This window comes from Buteo buteo, chromosome 1 (assembly GCF_964188355.1).
Source record: "Buteo buteo chromosome 1, bButBut1.hap1.1, whole genome shotgun sequence".
NCBI classification, from domain to species: domain Eukaryota; kingdom Metazoa; phylum Chordata; class Aves; order Accipitriformes; family Accipitridae; genus Buteo; species Buteo buteo.
Genome location: NC_134171.1, coordinates 62,572,379 through 62,592,721, shown reverse-complemented (window position 1 = coordinate 62,592,721; position 20,343 = coordinate 62,572,379). Strand labels below are relative to the sequence as shown.

At 44.4% G+C, this 20,343-nt stretch overlaps 1 protein-coding gene across 1 annotated transcript in view; it reads left to right on the top strand.

The window, feature by feature from the left end:
• ADGRL3 (adhesion G protein-coupled receptor L3) overlaps positions 1-20,343 on the top strand; it is a 338,557-nt gene that overhangs the window by 268,780 nt on the left and 49,434 nt on the right. Inside the window, exons 13-16 of the mRNA XM_075033579.1 lie at positions 469-645; positions 11,235-11,444; positions 11,964-12,184; positions 19,568-19,634. Coding sequence (XP_074889680.1) covers positions 469-645; positions 11,235-11,444; positions 11,964-12,184; positions 19,568-19,634 — 675 coding nt within the window. The remainder of the gene's footprint in view (positions 1-468; positions 646-11,234; positions 11,445-11,963; positions 12,185-19,567; positions 19,635-20,343) is intronic.

The following is a 20,343-nucleotide window of genomic DNA, read 5'->3' as shown; positions in this document are numbered from 1 at the left end:
GACACATGTCATTCTGTAATTAAAAACTACCAATATATTAGAACAGACCATAATATTATTTTATCATGGTGGCAGGGGCTATTAGAGGAAAGTGGAATTACAGTGAAAGAGGACAGCTAGTCCTCCTGTTAGCTAAGCACAGTTATTGCAAAAGTTGATTGCTTAAAGCAATTAATTTCTCTGCTCTGCAATGCAAATGAAGCAATCTGGTTTTGAAGAGCTGGATTTAGTCTATGGGTGAAATTAATCAAGAACAAAGAACTAAGTTTGCATTAGCAAAGAGAGCAGCAACAATCTAACTTTCTCTGGTATTGGCAAGTAATACTTGACATATAAACCACTGCTGATTGTTTATCCAAAATTAAAGGGTGAGAGTTACAAAGTGCCTCTGGAAAAAAAAAAATACTGCATTTAGAAATCTCTGAAACCCTATCATTTTTATTGCATTTATTCATTTCTTCCCTGCAGCAGTCAGAAGAAAATTTCAATCCAAACTGTTCGTTCTGGAGCTATACAAAGCGTACAATGACAGGATATTGGTCCACCCAGGGATGTCGCCTCCTGACAACTAACAAGACGCACACCACGTGCTCCTGCAATCACCTAACCAATTTTGCAGTCCTGATGGCACACGTGGAAGTTAAGGTAGGCATTGCAGATTCGCAGGCTACCAATGCACTGGGCAGGAAAAGTGGCCAATCTAACAACATTTTGTTACTGCACATGGAGCTGAGCAGCAAAATTGCTGTGTGACAGTAACTCTAACAGTAGAAGCCATCTGGTGTAAATCTTCCTTCTGTTATAGGGTGAAACAGGAGATAGTCACATAATGCAAAGCCTGTCTTGAGCTCCTGGCATGGGCAGCTCTGAGCTGAGGATGATGAGTGAGCCAAATTAGCTGTTGCCACATCCTTTGCTTACTGGTGCAGAACAACTCCTGGCTGGGTCCTTGATCATGGGGTCCTCACTGTGCCACCAGGGAGTAGCAAGCACCCTGGGTGGTGGGACAGAAGCATGCAGAGCCTACCTCGTGGGGTGCACGTTATGTGTCCTGCTTGCAGCAGCTGCAGATACACTGCCACACATGTTTGTGTGAGGTGCATGTGTGGAGCCAAAAGTATTTTCCAGCTTCCAGCTAGGGGAAAAAGATACATTCTCTGCGTCTCACTATGTGACAGCGAGCTACACATAAAAGGGAAGCTCCTTATACCATCCTGCATAGACTGTACACCTACCCGAGGCCAGTACATGACCACCTGGCTCCCTTGCCTGCATTTAGGTCTACGGTGTAATTCTGGCTTCCCACATAACTATCACCACTGGAGAGTGGTTGAGATAGTCCTCCATTTCCTGAGCTGTCTTGGCTGTCTTTCGTTGAGAACACTCAGCTGCTGTAGAAAGAAGAGAAGGCCCTGATGCCGAAAAGATTTTGGCCTAGTGATTTTCTGTGTTGCAGTGTCTCTGTTTCATGTGCCTGGCACTGCAGCAGAATCCACACCTCTGAGCTAGATTCGGATCTGGCAACTTCCATGCAGGCAGAACATTTCCAAGCCACTTCCATGGCTGCATAACCACAAAAGCTATTATGGTTTTAAAAGACCTTTTCTCAAATAGTATTCCAGTGTCTCTCCTTTGTGTATTTTTTTTTCACTTGGTAATCTGAAGAGGAAAGTGAAGACCTGCAATAAAAATACATATTAAAGCACCATCATGCGTGACCAAAGCTCTGCAAAAAAAGAAAAGGGAGCCTGGCAGCACATTTGCCACGACAGCTGGGTCCAGCTGAGAGGGGCAGGATAGATGAGCTGCTGCTTCAGGATGATGTGTCCGTTGTATTCTGCAGGAGTCACTACTGGTCCAGGAGACATGCCATTAAATGGCTGTGGCATTATCCTGGGAGATGTCTGAAGAAATTGCCTATTCAGAGCACATGGTTACAGGTTAATGGCATTCTGCAGTCCAAGTCTGGTTTTGCCAGTTTCCTACAACTGCTTGAATTTTCAAAAGAAATGTGTGTTTGGCTCGTTATCACCTGCCTGGAGTTAACAGATATACCTGAGTCACTGAAGTCAGAGGTTGCACGTGGGAAACGCAGATAGCTTTCCACTCCACCGATGTGAATGAGGGTGATCCCTACTGCGTGGTGCAGATACAGGCTGCCTTCGAGCAAGCCTCTTCCCAAACTGCAAGTAGGTCAGCCTTCATTTCACCCATACCTCATTAGACTAGTAGCACTGGTGTTATCTCATCTTGCAGAAAGAGAATGTGAGACCCTTGCTTGCCCATGCTTAGCCAACAGGTTGGAAGGAGCTACAGCTGGAAGCTTCCCGAGTGCCAAGCCAGTGTGCTATTAGCTGGTGGGTATTTCTGGGTGTAACGAGTGCCCGCAAGACTTTCAGGTCATGTTTTATCATTTGGCTGCAGCCAAAGTATCATTGCTGCAAGAGCCAAATTGGCTCCACTCTATTGACTCTGATGCAACCGGACAGCTTCCTGCCACGTCCGCTTTAGCAATCATCCCGGTCCGAGGGTGAAGGCAGGTGCATACCCTGCAAACATCTGCAACTTGAGGGTGAAGGCAGGTGCATACCCTGCAAACATCTGCAACTCTTCCTTCCAGCTGCTTATCACCTTGCTCTTTCTGGTGGCACCATCCCACTCCGGTCTGCTGGTGGAGCTAGCTGTGTGGCTCTTGGCATATCTGGGAGGTGGCCTGTATGACATTCCTTATGCTGTTGCAATGACTTGATTTTAAAGTCTTGGCAATAGAATACCTGCTGGTTTGGAAGGGTGGAGGTTTAAAAATAAATGGCGGTTGTTGTCGTTCATTGACTCACACTCACCTGTCATAGGCATGCTTTTGAGCCATTTTGTTGTCTTGTGTCTTGTGCAAAATGGCTATTCCTTGCCTCAAAGACCTTTTAGTCTTCTTGGAGTTGGAACGATCCTTGGGGAAAGGATGTTGCGTGCTTGTGCAGGACCCCTTCAGCAGTGTTCCGGCCAGTGACTAGGATCCCCTGAGAGGACTGTCATACATGCAGTAATTAATAATATTCTGGGAGTTTTGCAACAGAAACAATTTTCTCCTGTACTTGAGATTTGTAGTTTACTGACTTCAGTTTGTCGGGTTTTTGGATCTGTAGGGAGCATCCTTTGGTGTAATGAGTATACATAACACCCTACCTAATGAGACCGAAAACCGGGCATTGTGTGGAGCAGACATCAGAGTCCTGCCCCTTAATCAAAAGCCAGCACCAATTTGACAAGTGTCACTTCTGGTCATGAATGATCTCCCTCCCTGGTAGCATGGCAAAAGAGTGTGTTCTCCAGAGGAGACCTCGGTGGCTGCTCTCCGAGTTACAGGCTGGGATTTAATTATTAGCAGAGTGTATGTGGCAAGGCGGAGCTGGAAGGTAGTACCGCTGAGGAGGTGATTGATGGCCTTTTGGCTCTCTAGCGTGAAACAACAATATGTCTTTGTCTGAAGGGGCAGAAAATGACATTGGCTGACCACGGCGGCAGGGATTTATTGGTGTGCTTCAAGAGCAGAAGTTGCTGGGATCAATTCCAGTCTTAATAGGATAGTACCCGATTAAGAGGAGGAGATTTTAATTTGAAGATGCTTTCTGCCTGTTAAAATTAGTTGTGCCCAGCGTTTCTTATATAATGGTGCCCAAGACCAAGAGCCTGCTGTGCACGTGGACAGGATGCATAGTTACTGGGAAGAGCCATGGACCTGCATCTGCAGGTACCCCTCCAGCTGCTGTCAGAGCCCCAGCTAGCATGGGAAGAGGACAGCAGGACCATAACAACCTGTGAGCTGGACCTCACTGACGCATCCTCCTGGCAAGGGATGACCTTACAGACCTGCAGCGTTCCTTGCCCTTTTGGACAATTTACCAGGAAAAATGAGCATCTCCCTTTGGAGAGAGATTTTAAGACGTGGAAACAAATCACTGTTTTCATCAACTACGAAGTTCATTTAGCCTGTGTTATGGGAAAATTATTACAGTCTCATAGTTATTTTGTTAAATTATGAGATAAGTTTAACATAGATGAGATCTATGTTAAATATCTATCTATTGTTTGAATTGGTAGGATATTTTTTATGACCCTTAAATGCTATAAAAACATGGCTCCTATGCCATGGGACAAAGCCCATAGTTAGAGAAGCCATTCTACCTATGTAATTGCTGCAGAATTATTCAAAATTTACAAGCTGTTTTTCATATAAGCTTGCACTTTGCATCATATTAATTATAGCAGATGCATCTTAAATGTATCATGGGAAAAATATGCAGCCAGAAAACAAGCTCAGAGCTGGTGGGAAAATGCAATTAAAAAACCCACCCAAAACGGAATAAGCAAAGGTACCACAGGGCAAATAAATGTTGCTTATCAGTACGTAGTGAATGCCAGAGCTCACTCTTCTCTTTAAAATAAATAAATAAATAAAACAAGAGAGAAAGAGGGGAAAGAAGAAAGGTGTTTTAACTGTAACAATTAATCAGAAGCTCTCAGATGTTATTCTATACCACAAACACGCTACACTGTGCTAATTATTTAGGGAATGGAAGCGTAAGGCAAGCTAAGGAGAGAAATGAATAAAAGTATATGAAGTCTAAATGGAATGCAGTGGTCCATTGCCTAAAGCAATACAGCCATTTCGGATATAAAGAGCAAGCTGAAGTTATTGCAGTGCTGGCTTATTCATATATTAGCACTTGTGGGATTGAACAGCAGTGAATGAAAGCAGAAGTGGGTGCAGGATTGCAAAGACACCCTAACTGCAGAATTAAATTACTGAAACTGCTATGTAATGCATTTTGCAAGACAAATCATTTTGTACCATCAAAGGGGTTAATTCTTAAAAAAAAGATATATTACACATTGCAAAAATGTTATTAAATAAGAACTGTTTTAATTAAACAGAAAAGTTATTAAATGTACTTGTCTTCAGTGAGGTTTTAGAATTCAAAATACAGCAGTATTTGAGCTTGTGTTAGGAACAGAAATCTGTGACTTCGATGAACTCTAAGAATAAGGAATTGTAAACAGCACATTTGGTTATACCTTAGGTCAAATATACCTATTAGGTCAAGTAATCTATGCCTATGGGGTCAATTCAGAGTTGTACCTGGTAGCAGTCCTTGAGCTTTTTGTCTAGGTGGGCAGTAAGTCACTCCAGGGAGTTTCTTGAGTTCCCCACCCTCGATTTGGCATACGTTGTTTTAGGTTGAGCCCTAGTTGTGGCTTACTGATTCCGGTTCTGCCGGGTTGAACATCTTGCTTGTCCTTGTCTGTGCATTCCCTGAGGCATTGACTCAGATCTTCTCAGGTAGCCACTTTTGAGTGTCAAGCCTGAAAACATCTAGAGCCTGGCTTCAGAAAGACATACTCCGAGCCCTTGAATTTGCAGTTTCTTAGCTCAGTGCTTACAGGTGTCAGAAATTTGAGCACACAGCAGGTTATTAGCCATGGCTTGCTTTCCCCCCAGTCCAATGGGTACGTATTTGCTTAGCATCACCCTTCTTGACTCTCCGATCTGCAAGCCAGGGCTAGTTGTGCAGTAAGGAATTGTGCTGCAAAGCATGGGGACAGCATCACCCCACAGGGTTTCCTGATCCTCTGTCCTAAAATGCACGATTCAAGTAGCTCCCATTGGCAAGCGATAAGCCTTGCCCTATTTCTTGCTACCCCCTTCCTTTCTGGCTGAGAGCAGGGTGAATGCAAGGACCAAAGTGAAGGTAGTGGCCATGGTGTGGTGGAGCCCTGTCCCAGCTGTCTCCTGGCACCAGGCTGGGTAAGACTATTGATGCGACAGCAGAAGCTGATGATGCTGTGACCAGATTTTTTTCCAGGAACTCAAATTAACAAGCCGGTTGCTTGGCTGGGTAGCTGTCTACACTGAGTTTGGCACAGCTGCCGTAGCTCATTTCTCCGGTTGGAAATGCCTTATGAGTAAGCAGAGCTGTGCCACTTTACTAAATACAGCCAGCACGGGAGAGCAGGACGACACATGCAATTATTGTCCCAAGCTTCTCCTCTCCACAACTGCATCTCACCTCAGCTGCATCTCAGTTGCAGTGGTGTTGGTGAGTATAATGGAAACACTGGGCTCTTGCCACACGCCATATCCACAGTAACATTTGTAACACGTAATGAGGTGAGATCTGTACCCATTTCTCTGTGCACACCTGCCCCCATATCAATTTATTCTGGCCATGGGGGTTTCTGTGACTTGCGCTGGCTGCTGCTTCTGGCAGTCACTGGAAGGCTGTTGCATTTTGGGAGAAGTTTTTGGGAAAGGGTTCTGCTAGGAGGCCTTCATCTTGCCAAGTAAGCCAGAGAAGGAGGAAGATCATCTGTGTGGCCCATGCAGAATATGAAGGCAGCTTTGAGGACTATGGCAAGGAGAGGAAAGGTGGCTAAACCACCTTGCAGGAGTGCTCAAGGATCTGAGCATCATTTTAAATGGCCATAGTCAGAAGACAGTGATGTTGCACAGGGGCTTCAGGTGGGAATTAATCTCTCTTTATGCCTGGGTTAGGACCTGATGATGGTGCCCATGACAGCATCGCCTTTGCAGAGCACAGAGGAGTATGTACCAGGTCCGTGGATGCTGTGTCTGCTGTGGAGCAGAGCTACCTGCCTCCCGTGGTGCATTCCTGGGGAAAAGGGAGAGGGTGGGTGCTAAAGCAGTGGGATCCCCCCCAGCACATATCCCTCTTGGCCACAGAGAGGGGAAACCACCCTTGAAATCCCTCATGCCTGCATAGCCACAGCAGGTGATGACATTAGCCAGCCCAGACGCGCTGAGGGAGCCCTTGGGGTTTCCCCCCGGTCCATGTAGCCCAGCTGATGCTTTTGGCACATCTACAAAACTATTTGCTTCTTAAGGAACACTTTGTACTTAGCCGCAAGGCATTATAGCCAGGTCATAGCAGTAATCCTTTCTCAACTGCAGCGATGGAGGAGAAAGGGCAGAGGGAGCCTGCATGGCCCCAGATAGCTACAAATCCAAGGAGCAGCATCAGCAATGCACAGGAGTTCAAACCTGTCCCACTTGGGTCTCTGCCCAGCCCAGCACACTGCCAGCTCCCACTGGGCACCGAGCGGTCATATCTGAGCTAGTTGATGACACTGTGTTTTTATTTACTGCTTGCTTATTTCCTCCACCCCCAAACATATTACTCTTTCCATTCCTGGAGGGACAGATTAGGCAAAGGAATGTGTCCTTTGCTGCTGGCAGCTCGGTTTGGCTGCTGTTTCCTTCTCCTGATGTTTTTAATAAGGGAGGAAATGGCTGTTCATCTCGGGGAGAGCCATTCTGTCATAAGCTGACATTCCCTGGGATTTGTTTTTATTAGCTCAGCTCTGGTGTACAGGCACTGCCAGAGCTGCTCATTGATTTTCCCAGCCTGGATAATATCTTGGCTGCCTGCTCACCCTGCTGTGGTTGCTACCAGGGCTCCTGTAAGTCCTCCTGCACAGGTTTCCATCGGTGCTCTCCTCCTGCCACTCTTGGGCCCACTGGAGCAAAAGCAGGGCTTTATTCCAAAGCCAGGGAAATCTTCTTTCACTGGGCTTGGGGTCAGGCTCCTGCCTAAATCATAAATGTAAAACATACTTAATAGAGAAACCCTTTCACTGAAGTGGATTATTTTATTTCTTTCAATTACTCATTAAATCATTCCTATGCTGAAAATAATCTGCGTGTCAGCTTACCTGTAAAACTAGCGTAGTTTAGTGGTAACAAAACTCAGTGGCTTGCATGCTGGGCCATGTAGCACCAGTCTTGACAGCTATGGTGCATTTGGGCAAGGAGGTGTTTGATTGATGCTGCCAAAAAATTGCCCCTTGGACTGATGTCTGGTATCTCCCATGAGCTCTTCCAGTTGCCCATGTCTTTGGGGAGATCATCAAGAAGCAAGAGTTGACTGTTATCGATAGACTGGTGGTTTCAGATATATTTTGCATGCCTTAGGGACCCTAGGGCTTGCGGGATGCTGGAAGGATATCATTAGCGTGTACGTCAAAGCTATTTTATCCAGGGAGTACTTGAACAGTGTTGGGCAGCGTAAAGAGGAGATTTGCTCCTCTTGCATGTCTCTGAGGTTGAGGGACCAGGCTCGGAGACTGCGACCTAGGTACAAAATCTTGGTGTGTTATTTATAATACTTAACCCTGGAACGCCATATACCAACCATGTAAACCAGGTATGTTGCTCCCTTATTTGTCACATAGCGATCAGGTGACAGCAGGCATAATATCATGACATTGAGGAGTGATTACCACAATTCCTCCTTTTCCCGTATTATTCTGCTTTGTGGCCTGTGGCCGCACAGTATTTTAAAAGTTTCAGTCTCCAGCAAAAGGTAAATTCCCTTTTGTTGGACTTACTGATGTAAAAGCTCTGGATGCGCCTGGCCTGGGGGCAGTTGGGACTGCATGGGAAGGATACCAGTGCTTACCAACTCTTCCCTGACCCATCGGCTCTGCCATGACACCTGAAATTGGGCATTCCAAACAAGATGGAACGCACCCAGCCTTTGAAATCCAGCTCAGTTCTTCTCTTGGACTTTACCAGAAAAGCTACAAATTCATATTTTTTTCCCCCGAGGTGTTTTTAAATTGCTCTTGTTCCCGGTTTATTGTTATTATTCCTTTTTGTTTGTTCTTTTGTGAGTTTGTTGAGTTTGGGGAGGGAGGTTGTAATTACGGAGAAGTTGTTTTTATGGTTGTTTCCCAGCACTCCAGGGATGGATGTTATGTACATAAAATCAGTATTATCATTACAATTAATATTAAAAAGAAGAATAGCAAAAGTGATAATAATAATACAGCAATGAAATCTGCGTTTCTTGCTAAGCATGGCGAGCTTCATGGGCAAGCGGCCCTTCCCTGAGGAAGACCATGAACCTAGGTGGCAGGATCCCTTTCCAGGAGCAAAAACATCCCTAACTCCTGCATTGTGTCTTAAAGTCAGCAGAGTTATGGTTTCGTGAGAGAGGTACAGGAGCTGAGACCTGTGAAATTCATCTCATGTAGGGGAAGGAAGCCCTCAGAGAGGGCCCTGTGCCAGGCGAACTTTGTCTTGGGATAGATGAATCAGTGCTGTCGGCTGCATCTGGATGGGATGGATGCATCTGGCCAAAGTCTGCCTGGTTTCTTTCTCCTTGCATCCACCCGCATTAGCTGTCTTGCCCAGCTCAAGAGCTCTTGGTTACTTCAGCCTGGCAGGGCAATCTAATCAGGTGAGCTGGCGAGGTTGTTCAGGGAGATGTTCTCCTGCCGATCCCCAGCAGCCTCAGATGAAAGAAAATATGATTTGCAAGGTGCAAGTTTTGTATTAACATTTTTTCACACTGAGTTAAGAGGGATGGATGAGATGAGATAAAGCAATGCACGGCCGCCAGGAAAACAACATGTGCTTCATCTTCTCAGTTTTCTGGGTGCTGCTGAAGAAGATGGCTGGAATAGGCATTTCTGTCATGATCTACAGTAAACACACAATGATTTCTTGCCTTTCTGTTGGACTTGTGACCCCTGGTTCCTTAGATACTGGAAATACTCAGGAAGAGCTGCAACAGCATTTGGGGAAAGGAGCCCTCATCTCTCCACCTCCAAGTCTCCCTGGAGAGAAAACTTCCAGCATGGAAGAGATGGAGCGGAACGTCACTCCCCATCTTTCATTATCATTTGATACCTATCACTCATGCTGATAAAGCCAAAGAGCTGAAAGGTTTGAGTTGTTTCTCACGGGTGCTGACATAGCAGAGTGTATATCAGGAAAGGACTGACATTTGATGTGGTTTTATCATTGGCAAGCAGGCAAAGAAAATGGATAAATTAATCACCTTTTCCCTCCGTCTGTCATAAGCTTTTATCCCACAGGGAGGAAAATGTTTCCAGTTTGTCCTGGCTTTTTGAAGTGTGACACTATTGTATTTGCCAGCCTACATAATGCCTAAGTCATCAAAATGCCAGAAGTGGAGGGGAACATGAATACCACTTATAACACAGCCTGGTGGACCACAGAGCTGTGTTTCAAGCCTCTCTGGTCTTTTTGAAAAGCCCCCAGAGATTTCCAGCCAATCTTTTCCTCACCTCATTGACTCTAACCACTTAGCCCCGAGCAGCCGTCTTGTGACTCACCATGTATTTCTTATTTCTTATTTACATTTTACTAAGTAATGATATCTCTAATTTCACCGCATCTGGTGGAAACTTGGAAAGTTTTATAGCCTGAATAAGGAATAAGGTGGTGGGATACCCTTGGTGTCAGAGTCCCAGCACCCCCCCTCCTCTCTCTGGGAGAGACGTGCACTGTAAGCCCAGGAGCAATCCAGCAGCGTTCTGTCAGCAGAGCCACAGCACACCTATTCTGCCCCTTGCAAAACTTTGTTCTGGGTTGCCTAACTTTGCCACTGCAATGACCATGTTTACATGGCTTTGGGGTAAAATCATGTTACAAGTTCATCACAGGGAATCACTCACTTTCCAGGCTGTCTTAAAATCACTGTTTTGTTACAATTTAAAAGCAAATTCATGTTAAAAGGTCTGTCTTTTTTTCTGGGTAGCGTTCCAGGGATCAGTCTGACTTCCCAGGAGTTTTAAAATATAGCTCCAGGGTTTGAAAAAGAAAAATGAAACTTTTTTTCTCCTTCCCCAGTGAGAAAAAAAAAAACCAAAGACATTTAAGCGATCTCTTTCTGTCCAAAGCCTCCAAGCTCATATGTATCTGTGAACGTTTAAAGAGTCTTTTTTCACTGTTGGTAAATGGTTGTAACGGACTTGTGGTTGTAATCTCCACGATGCTGTTAGCATGAAACATTTTTACACTTGAATCAAAGTGTTCAATGGTTCTTCATATTGTGTGTCCGCTCCTTTGCCGTGTTTGCGAAAGATGGAGCTGCACGCAGGACTAGCTGTGACTTCTCAGTATTCAACAACAGCATCATTGTTTCTAGGATATTTTGGGGTCTGAGTCTGTTCAGGGCACGTGCAGCTTGCCACACGCTTTGGAGTCTGTGTTTCAGGTTGCAGCTTTCTTCATGGAGGATTCAAGTCTAGGTCGATTTAGTCTTTTTGCTACTGGTCCCTTGTGTCACAGCTTGATGAGTGGATACAAATAGTTGGGGAAGGGTCTCAGACAAACTCACTCTGTGTCCGGGATGGATTAGAAGTCATGCAGCACATGACTGATGATTTTTTTTTTGTTTTATCTCCAGCACAGCGATGCAGTCCATGACCTGCTCCTGGACTTTATCACGTGGGTTGGCATCCTGCTCTCACTGGTCTGCCTCCTGATCTGCATCTTCACCTTCTGCTTCTTCCGTGGGCTGCAGAGCGACCGCAACACGATTCACAAGAACTTGTGCATCAGCCTCTTCGTGGCAGAACTCCTCTTCCTCATTGGCATCAACCGGACTGACCAGCCGGTAAGAGGCAAAGCACTTTCTCTTCCCACCACAGTCTCTCATCTCAGAGTGTATGGGATGTTTGACCATGCAGTGAGACATATTCCAGTGCTGCCTTAATTCCATGCTTGAGTCCTCACAGGGTTGGGCCCCTGGTTGTTAACTGGGAGTCAAATGCTGATGTCTGCTGTGATTTCAGAGTCTCTATGTGTGTTGTTTGTAAATAATGAGGGTGTGTATGTTTAATAAGCAGGTTGCAAAAATGTGCGCTTATACTATGTACATCTTCATATGTTTATTTGCCAGATTGTGCACATACCTACCTTTGTATCTTTGAATATAATTTATATACGCAGAGATGTGTCTATTTTAAAATAGTTCACACACATTTTCCAAGTGAAAAAGAAGTACTTCCTTTGGAGAAGGAAAGATAAGAACTCCCTCGTTCTTATTAAACCTCCCAGTAAGAGTAATCCTGACTGTTGCATTAATTCAGCATGGTACAAACACCTTCCCTTGCTCTTTTCAATCCACATGCAGATTGCCTGTGCCGTCTTTGCTGCCCTCCTGCACTTCTTCTTCCTGGCAGCTTTCACTTGGATGTTCCTGGAGGGGGTGCAGCTCTACATCATGCTGGTGGAGGTTTTTGAGAGTGAACACTCCCGGAGGAAGTACTTCTATTTGGTTGGCTACGGCATGCCTGCACTGATTGTGGCCGTATCAGCAGCGGTGGACTACCGGAGCTACGGCACAGACAAAGTGTGAGTGGGGCTTGGCACTGCTTGGACCTGGCCAGGAGGGATGGGACTAGGGACAACAAAGTGAAGTGAAGAGACCTGGCGGGCAAAGGAGTCTTGTGCAGGCAGAGCTCAGCCAGGAGACATGCCTTGCCTTATTTCTGTGTCTCCAACACAGTCCCTGATGATACGGGACAAATTCCCCACTATGAAATGATTTGCAAAGGTATTTTCCTGGGGAAGTCAATCAGGGAAAATTTTATCACATCATTGCATAACATCAGGAGAGGTGGCTGTCCCAAGTCTCGGTTTGGTACTGTATCAGCAAGGTCATCCTTCTTCTCTAACCAAAGAGTATTTCTCATTTGGATGATGAAACACTGCTTTCTTCTTCCTCTTTTTTAAGTGTTCTATCAAATTAGCAGAGCCTGCAAGCAAAATAGGTGGTGACTGGAGTGCATTAGACTCTTTGCAAATTGGAACAGCTACATCATCTATCATTATGAATATTCTTAAATGTTTTCAACGTTGCTGAAGCTGGTATCAAAGCACAATTTAGATGATCATGCAACACCGTCTAATGGAAAACAAAGGGAAAATCGAGCCTTTGATTTTCTTTGCCAGCTTTGTTACAATAGCACTAACAATATGTTTTTATTGACTTTTTTTTTCTTTCCCTTGTCAGGCTGCCTTACCCCTGTCATTTTAACCGAGTTAAGGGCTCAATGTGAAGGCATACATAGCAATGAGCCGGTGGTGTTTTTAAAGCTCTTTTTTAGCATAGGTCAGGTCAGGCCGTGGAAGCAGTTGATAATCTGTTAAATTCAACTGAAAAATTTTTGCCTGAAACCTTATTGTTATATATGAACCTGATTCCTTGCAGAAGCAAATCTGTAGGGCAGTGGAGCTGCTCATGATCTATTACCGTGCCAGCAGGTAGGCTTGAATCCCAGCTGGATATTTGCATCGTGCTCCCATGAGTAGGAGAATAGCAACCTGAATTTGTATAAATGTCATACTTTTTGAAGAGGAAATGACCCACACAGATAAAGGTAGGAGGGAGTAAGTTTTCAAGGATCTCTACTAATTTATCCAAAGTAGTTTGACCGACTTTGACAGGCTTAGGGGGCAATCAAAAAGTAATACAAGACGTGATTACAGTTTCTGGAGAAGACTGTTTCCACCAGCTCCCACCTGCTTTCTGCCCCAACCAACTCTTCTGTTCACATCCCCTCTTGAGCGATATATAAGCCCCCATTGAATCAGGTATTGAAACATTCTGCCTTGTCCCTTTAGACAAATTTATTCTTACTGTAGTGTTTCTACAGAGGACGTATCTCTTCACAGTGGCCTACATGGGGCACGTTGAGCCTCAAATATGTTGCAGCCAAAGGGCCATGCGTCTGGCTCCCTGGAAAGCCAGCTGAGATGCTCCCGCACATCTGCCCTCACTGGAGCCGTGTCGCCACTGGTCCGGTTCGCTGTCTGGTGTTTTAGTGGCTGCCTTCCACGCTGTTCACCCTGTGACTTCTGCAGCGTTACCATCACAGGGCTTGTAGCACCAGAGCATTCCTTTTGACTTCTTTGTCAAATTTTGGGCTGCTTACCAAGAAAACCCAGCATGGCAGCTAGTTTGCAATGAAAGCTAGCACCAACTGCGTTCTCTTACAGTGCTCTGTAACTGTTGGGCATTGAAAATGTCTTACTTCGTTCCCTCTTAGTGAAAAGACATCCCCAAGCCCAGGGTATCGCTTTTGACATGAGACAGCAGTTGATTTGCATCCACCCTCACCTTTGCAAAGTCCCTCGTGATGCTCTGTAGGGACAACCCAAGTGCCAGTGTAGGTTGTGGGAGATGACAGCACGCAGCAGGCTGGCTGTAGAGAGTGGGAATGTACGGCACCTAACCACAGCTCCTATAAATAAGCACCATGGTAGCTTTGCGTTGCTGAAATGTTTCCGCTCCTGTTAAATGAATATATGGACCTTTGTGAAGCACAGCAGCATAAACATGTTCCATGGAATCTGCTGCATTTTCCCAAGAGGCCTTGCGTGCCCGAATGTTTCCATGGCATGGGAGGTACAGGCAGAAAGTTTGGCTGAAATTCGCTGGAGGTGAACAGCGAAACTTTGCTATCTTTGTGTTGAAGAGGCAGCAGTCCTACGTCTATGCCAGTAAAATCCCTCTCCTTCCCCACAGCATAAAGTAGTATTTTTAATGATTAAACATGTATATATAATATTTTGCAAATAAATATTTACAGATATTTGCAGAGCCTAAAATATTTATTTACAATCTCTAATTCCAGAGTGCTCAATTTTATCACGTTCTCATAGTGGAAAATAAAAAACATACAATATGTTTTGTATAACTATCATGCTCCATCTGGTTGATGGATGATGATGTATTTTTCTGTATAATGTTATTAGAAGGGTAGAACTGATTAGAATTTGTAGTGAACTATATGCCAGGCATACATAATTTGATTGCAAGAAGTTGCTTGGTTTTGCCGGGTTTTGTAAAACATCCTCTGGAATATATTACTTGCCTCCCTCCATTATTTATTGCATTTGTTTAAGCAGGACTTATGGAGCTGTTAGTGTTATTTGTTTTTTGCCTGGCATTTGGTGCCACCATTCATACATCTCAGAATGATTTGCTTAGGCACCCAGTGTAGGTTTGCTTGATTTCATTTTCCTTTCTAAATCCAACCCTCCTGTAACACATACCCAGATTACATAGCCAGGAACAGGCGGTTGTTCCTTTCTCTGTTTCTTTGCTCATCACTTGGTACTTGTGATTTTCCAAAGCATCCCATGTCCTAGTATTCATATTGGCGTTTTGGAGTAGCTGCCCAGTAAAGATACTCTCTTACATTTAATTATTCCAAGGGTTGGAATGAATCCTTTTCCATTTACTATTTTTTTGTTTAAGAGCAGTTCAAACCACTCATGTTAGGAGATTAATGTGCTTCTATAACCAAGCAGCAGCATAGTGATTCTATTAAAAGATCATCCCATTCAGCAGGGACTATTCATGTGAGCAAGCTGAGCCGTGTTTGGCCCTTCCCCCCCAAATAAATCAGAATTGTTGCATCTCACCTTGTCCTGATTGTAATTTCTAAAGTAAAGGTGAAAAGCAGGACGCCCCACTGCAGATGTGGTCTCCCAACATTGCTGAAGCAATTCTGGCAATGCTCACATGAACTTCCAAGTGACCATTTCTTACATGCCAGGTCTTCAGCTGCTGAGTCTTCAATGTCCACATCTCAAGTTTTGCTGCAAAAAAGAAGATACTGCGATTGCAGTTTTAAAAAGTGACATCATTTGCCTTGTCCTGTGTGTTAACCAAATCCATTCATCTCTTAGCCAGATCTGATGTCAAGCTTTGTGGTGGGCAATGCTGCAAAATGCAGAGGGAGAATAGCATTTGCAGTTGCTATTAGTGTTTGAAAATAACTTGTGTCTAAAATTCAGTAAAAACTGGATTAAGACTTTAGCAACCTCCCTTTGAGAGGACTCATTCAAGTAGCAGGCTGTCCAAAATCGACAGCAAGAAGCTATTCCATATTCCCATACTGTCCTGTGTTTTGTATCAACGCCTCTTAGAGATCTCAGAGGAAAGCAGCTATGCTTTGAATGGTTCAATATATTTTAGAAAACATACTTTTAGGTATATTCATCCACTGGTGATCAAATTCATCGTGACAGGAATCTCTCTATTGTTTCTCCCCCTCTCTCCCCCCTTTTGGTATGCTGTAAAGCAGGATATACATGGTAAGCAATCCAGCTGTCAGAAAGCAAAATGAAAGCCCGCTGTATGTACACAGCCTCCGAGTCCATCAGCCATCCGCCGACATTTTATGCATGTTAATGTTGCTCGGAAAATAGCTTCTAACAACACGGTCTGTCTTGGGTGGCTCCACTGAACTTGTTTCATTTTCAGTGTTCATGCCGGGTATTTGGAGGAGGAAGCATGAGCAATGTGGACGCTGGACTATGTTAGGCAGAACCTGTATTGCACCCTTGAAAGGCATGTCTTGTGCATACATATCCCATTACCGCACCCAGACAAGGAGGCTGTATAGCCACGTGAAACAAACCGCCGAGCTCCCATGAACAACATGATATGTTTAGGGCTCTTCAAATTTTATGGTCCAGTGGCAGCTAATGATTGTTTATTGGTTATATTTAATGCACACCAGGGATAGTTTAGCATTTGATTTCTCTTCATGCAGAAAATAGAGTAAACTCTTTGTAGTCTTTATTACTTGGGAAAAGCTTGAGGTGAATATAGCGACTTGTCACTGTGGAAAAGGAGGAAATTAAAAAGTAAAGGGAAGCTGCACCACGGAGCTCATTACAAGCACTGAAAACGCTGGTGTGACTCTTGGAAGAAGCAATGGTGTTTTGAGCAACATTCCCTGCATCCACAGATTTTCAGATAATCCGTTCTGCCTTGTACCGAGCCCTGAAGCAGCTCGTTTGCTTAATGGCAACAGAGTCTAAACTTGTAATGCGGCAAGTCCATGTTCACAGTGCAGCTGTGCATGGGGGGGTCAGAAGTAACTCGGCAGCCCAAGATTAGCAACTTTGGGAAGTGAGTTGCCTGATTGCTTCCTTGTTTTGAGGAGCTCATTTATGCAGCTCATTGTGTGTGTGCGTTTTTGTCTTTTAAGGGAAGAAAAGCTCAGTGTGGTACTTGTCTGATTAGCAATTTACAGCTCCTCAATGCAATTGGCGGGATGCCTGTGTTTTGATGTTTTGGTCTTAATTTGCATTTTTAATGAGGTATGACTTAAATGGGTTCAAAGTTGCATCTCTTCCTGATGACCACAAAAAAACGGCTTTTTGCAGTCCCTCTGTGGATTAGAGGCAGTCCTGCAGCTTTCTGTTTAGTTGCCCAAGACTGAGTGTCATGCACGGTTTCATAGAAAGGCTATTTTTCTATTCAAACAAATAAAAAATGACATCATGTTCTTCAAAGCGTGCAGAGGCACAAAAAAAAAGCCTTCTCCGGTTTTCACAAGCTGTACGCTTGCTTACATGAAGCCATCTCTCGTTGGAAGGGGACCCTTTTGCTCCATGCCAGTACCCCACTTATCCCGAGGGCTGGACCTGTCTCCTCAGCTGTTTCCCATCCACAGCATCCATCTCTTGTCACTGATTGTGCTCACAACCGAAGAGACAGATTTTTTTAGGGGAAGGGGTTGGAAAATTTCATCCATTTGGCTGGCTGGAAAGGAAACACGTTGCTTTGCGCTTCTTTGCTCAGCCCTGCACGGCTTTTCCCTTGTGCTGTATTTCAGCTTTCACTGATTTTCCCTGTGTCCCAATCTATATGCATTCAAAAACAGCTGCATCAGATGTGACCATATGGCTGGTCATCATGCTTTAAGGAGTAAAGAGAGGGTTTATGTCTTTCCTCTTCCCTGGGCTTTCCAAGAGCCATCTCGCTCCTTGTGCTGTAGGAAAACCAAGTTGCTTGGCACTGTGCTCCTGACTCCTGTGCAGCAGGGGCTGGGGGATGTTTTGAATGTTAAACTGGCAAAAAAGTTCAAAACGTTTTAATTAAAAAAAAAACACCAACCCTCTGAGTCCTCTGCCACACACCAGCACTCATTATCAGTAGAAAAAGTTGTGGGGCTGCATATTCCCTGATTTATATGTGGCAGCTGAGGCATAAGCACTAGTTACGCTTTTTTCCTATGGGATGGGGTAGGTATAAAGTCTGAAATGCCATGTAATGTGTGAGCTGCTGCTAGGCAGATGTCTTTTTTCAGGGATGGGGGGGGGTGCTTTTTACAGGGACTTCATTACCTTGAAACCTCTATTCCTCTCTCAAATCTAGTTGCAATTGGGCGACATTTCAGATGTTGTTATGGGTGATACACAGATGTCATGATCGCATAAACCCTTTCCTATAGCAAATCAGACTCAAATAGTTTCTAGTCACTTGTGTTGTTCCATTACCAGCTGCATCTAAATCACCTTGAACTTCAGCAGCCTCAGAGGAAACAAGATTTCCCTGCAATCGCTCTGAAAGCCTCTGTTTGCCTCTCGCATTAAGATTTTGATGCTGTCACGTGAAGATTTTGGATGAACAGCTGTAGAGGCAGTTCAGGAGTGACAGTCACAGAAGTGACAGTATTTTAATTTGTGACGAATAGTGGTATGGCCATATATATATAGATACATCTTCAACACTGACAAGACCTGAAATTTATATGGTCAGGGAGGGAAGTGAGACGCTTTCTCTACATTTTTGAATTTATTCATACCTTGGCTTCTCCCAGTCGTAGAGGTTCACAGCATGTTTTATTCTCTCATCAGATGGCTCCTGCTGATCTCTTCCATGAGGCTGCTGGCACAGACCTTTCTGTCTGTTGCAAAGTCCATTGGAAGGGAAAAAAACATTCAGCACATGTACTAGAGCTGTCATTTGTAAGAACTGCTGTCTCTTCCACCATGATAAATTCATATATACAGATCCTGTTACTTGCCTAATTATGAAATTCCATCGGATGTTTAGTATAAGAGTGGTTTTATGCTTTCTTAGTCCTCTGTGTATAAACGGAGCTGTGATTTGCAGCGTTGCAAACACGACAAGATATTATTATTTTAAACATCGTGTGAAAGTTTCTTGGAATTTATATTCGTCTGTCTTGTAACCAGTCACTTCCATTTTATCTTCCTGTCGCCTGGAATGAGCTAGGAATGGAAATGTAATTTCCCAGGGGCCTTAAAAAATGTGGGGAGTATTAAATGCGGTTGAAATTAAGCGATTAATAATTTAGTTTTAGGCCATGAATCAACTTCATGTGATAGCGCAGACCATATGCAACCCTTGAAACATTAGTGGAAACAAAACACTCCGGAGGTTCAGGGAAATAAAACGCTCTAAAGGGGAAGTTGCTAAACCTAATTAAACCTCAGCCTTCTGTTATCCAAATCGTGCTTCCTATTTGCACCAAATTCGCTCTGATCCGCTTGCTGGAGAAATGTCATCGTGCTTGACAGTTGACAGACAGCTTGCATTGCATCAGAGCCAGAGAAGGAAGAGGAGCTTAAAGCGAAGAAGCAGCTCTATGGATGCTCATCGGACCCCTTCCTTAAAAAAAACCCACAGTTTTAAGGTTTTTTCCCGACAGATGCGGAAAGCCTTTAGCAACTAGGCCTTGTGCCATTTTCTCCCTGCTTCCTCCAGAGGTAATTATCTTACTCCATCAATAGCGCTGTCAGAAATTGGGCACATAATTCAGCATTTGAATGAACAAGCAATGTAATATTTCCTGTCTCCCACCGGCGTGTTTTGCAGCTCACATTCTTCTCTGTCACTCGCTCACTCTTGATGTACGTCCTGGGTGCAGTCCTTGAATGCCTTCTCTCCCCTGTGTTTCATTACAGATGTTGGCTTCGACTTGACACCTACTTCATTTGGAGCTTTATAGGACCGGCGACCTTGATAATTATGGTAAGAACTCCTAATTAACTACTCCATCTCTCAGGTCAAGAAATAAAACTTTTGCTGTCCCTTTACTCTTTATCTTTAATTTACACAGATTAATTTGAGAAAGGCATGTTCTTCTTTGACCCCACCTGGCACAAGCAATTAGACTCTCATTACGAGAGGCTCTTGGCATTGCAAAATACTTGATCAAAACGGGCTGGGGATCTTCAGAGCGGGTGCTTGCAGAGTTTGGTTTCTACCATTGGACATTTAGAAATGCCAAACTCTATTTTGATGACCCTCACTGCCCCTCCAACCCTTTTGAATTTCAGAGTGAAGCTTTGCATCAGTCATGCAAAAAAGGGAAATCTAGGGTGGGGGGAAAGAAATAATGTCCAAAGTGGAAGAGAGGTTTGGTGGGGTTTTTCACTCCCCAGCAGAAGTTGAAGCTCATGTGACTTCACGGTTAGCACATTGCCAGCGTATCAGCTAACACGGCAACGAGGTAGAGAACACAACTTTAGAGGCAGCTGGAGTTTTCTTATACTTTAATCGCTACAATATGGCTTAAATAAACCATCCTTTGTTTTAAATAGACTACAGTTTGGCTAACACAGCAAACCAGGCACTCTCACTTCAATGCAGACATTGTCCCTGCTTCTCCTGCAACTGGAGGCCATTTCAGCAGTCTTCCACATGAGGGAGGGGGCCACGCCGCCCCCTACAACTGTTG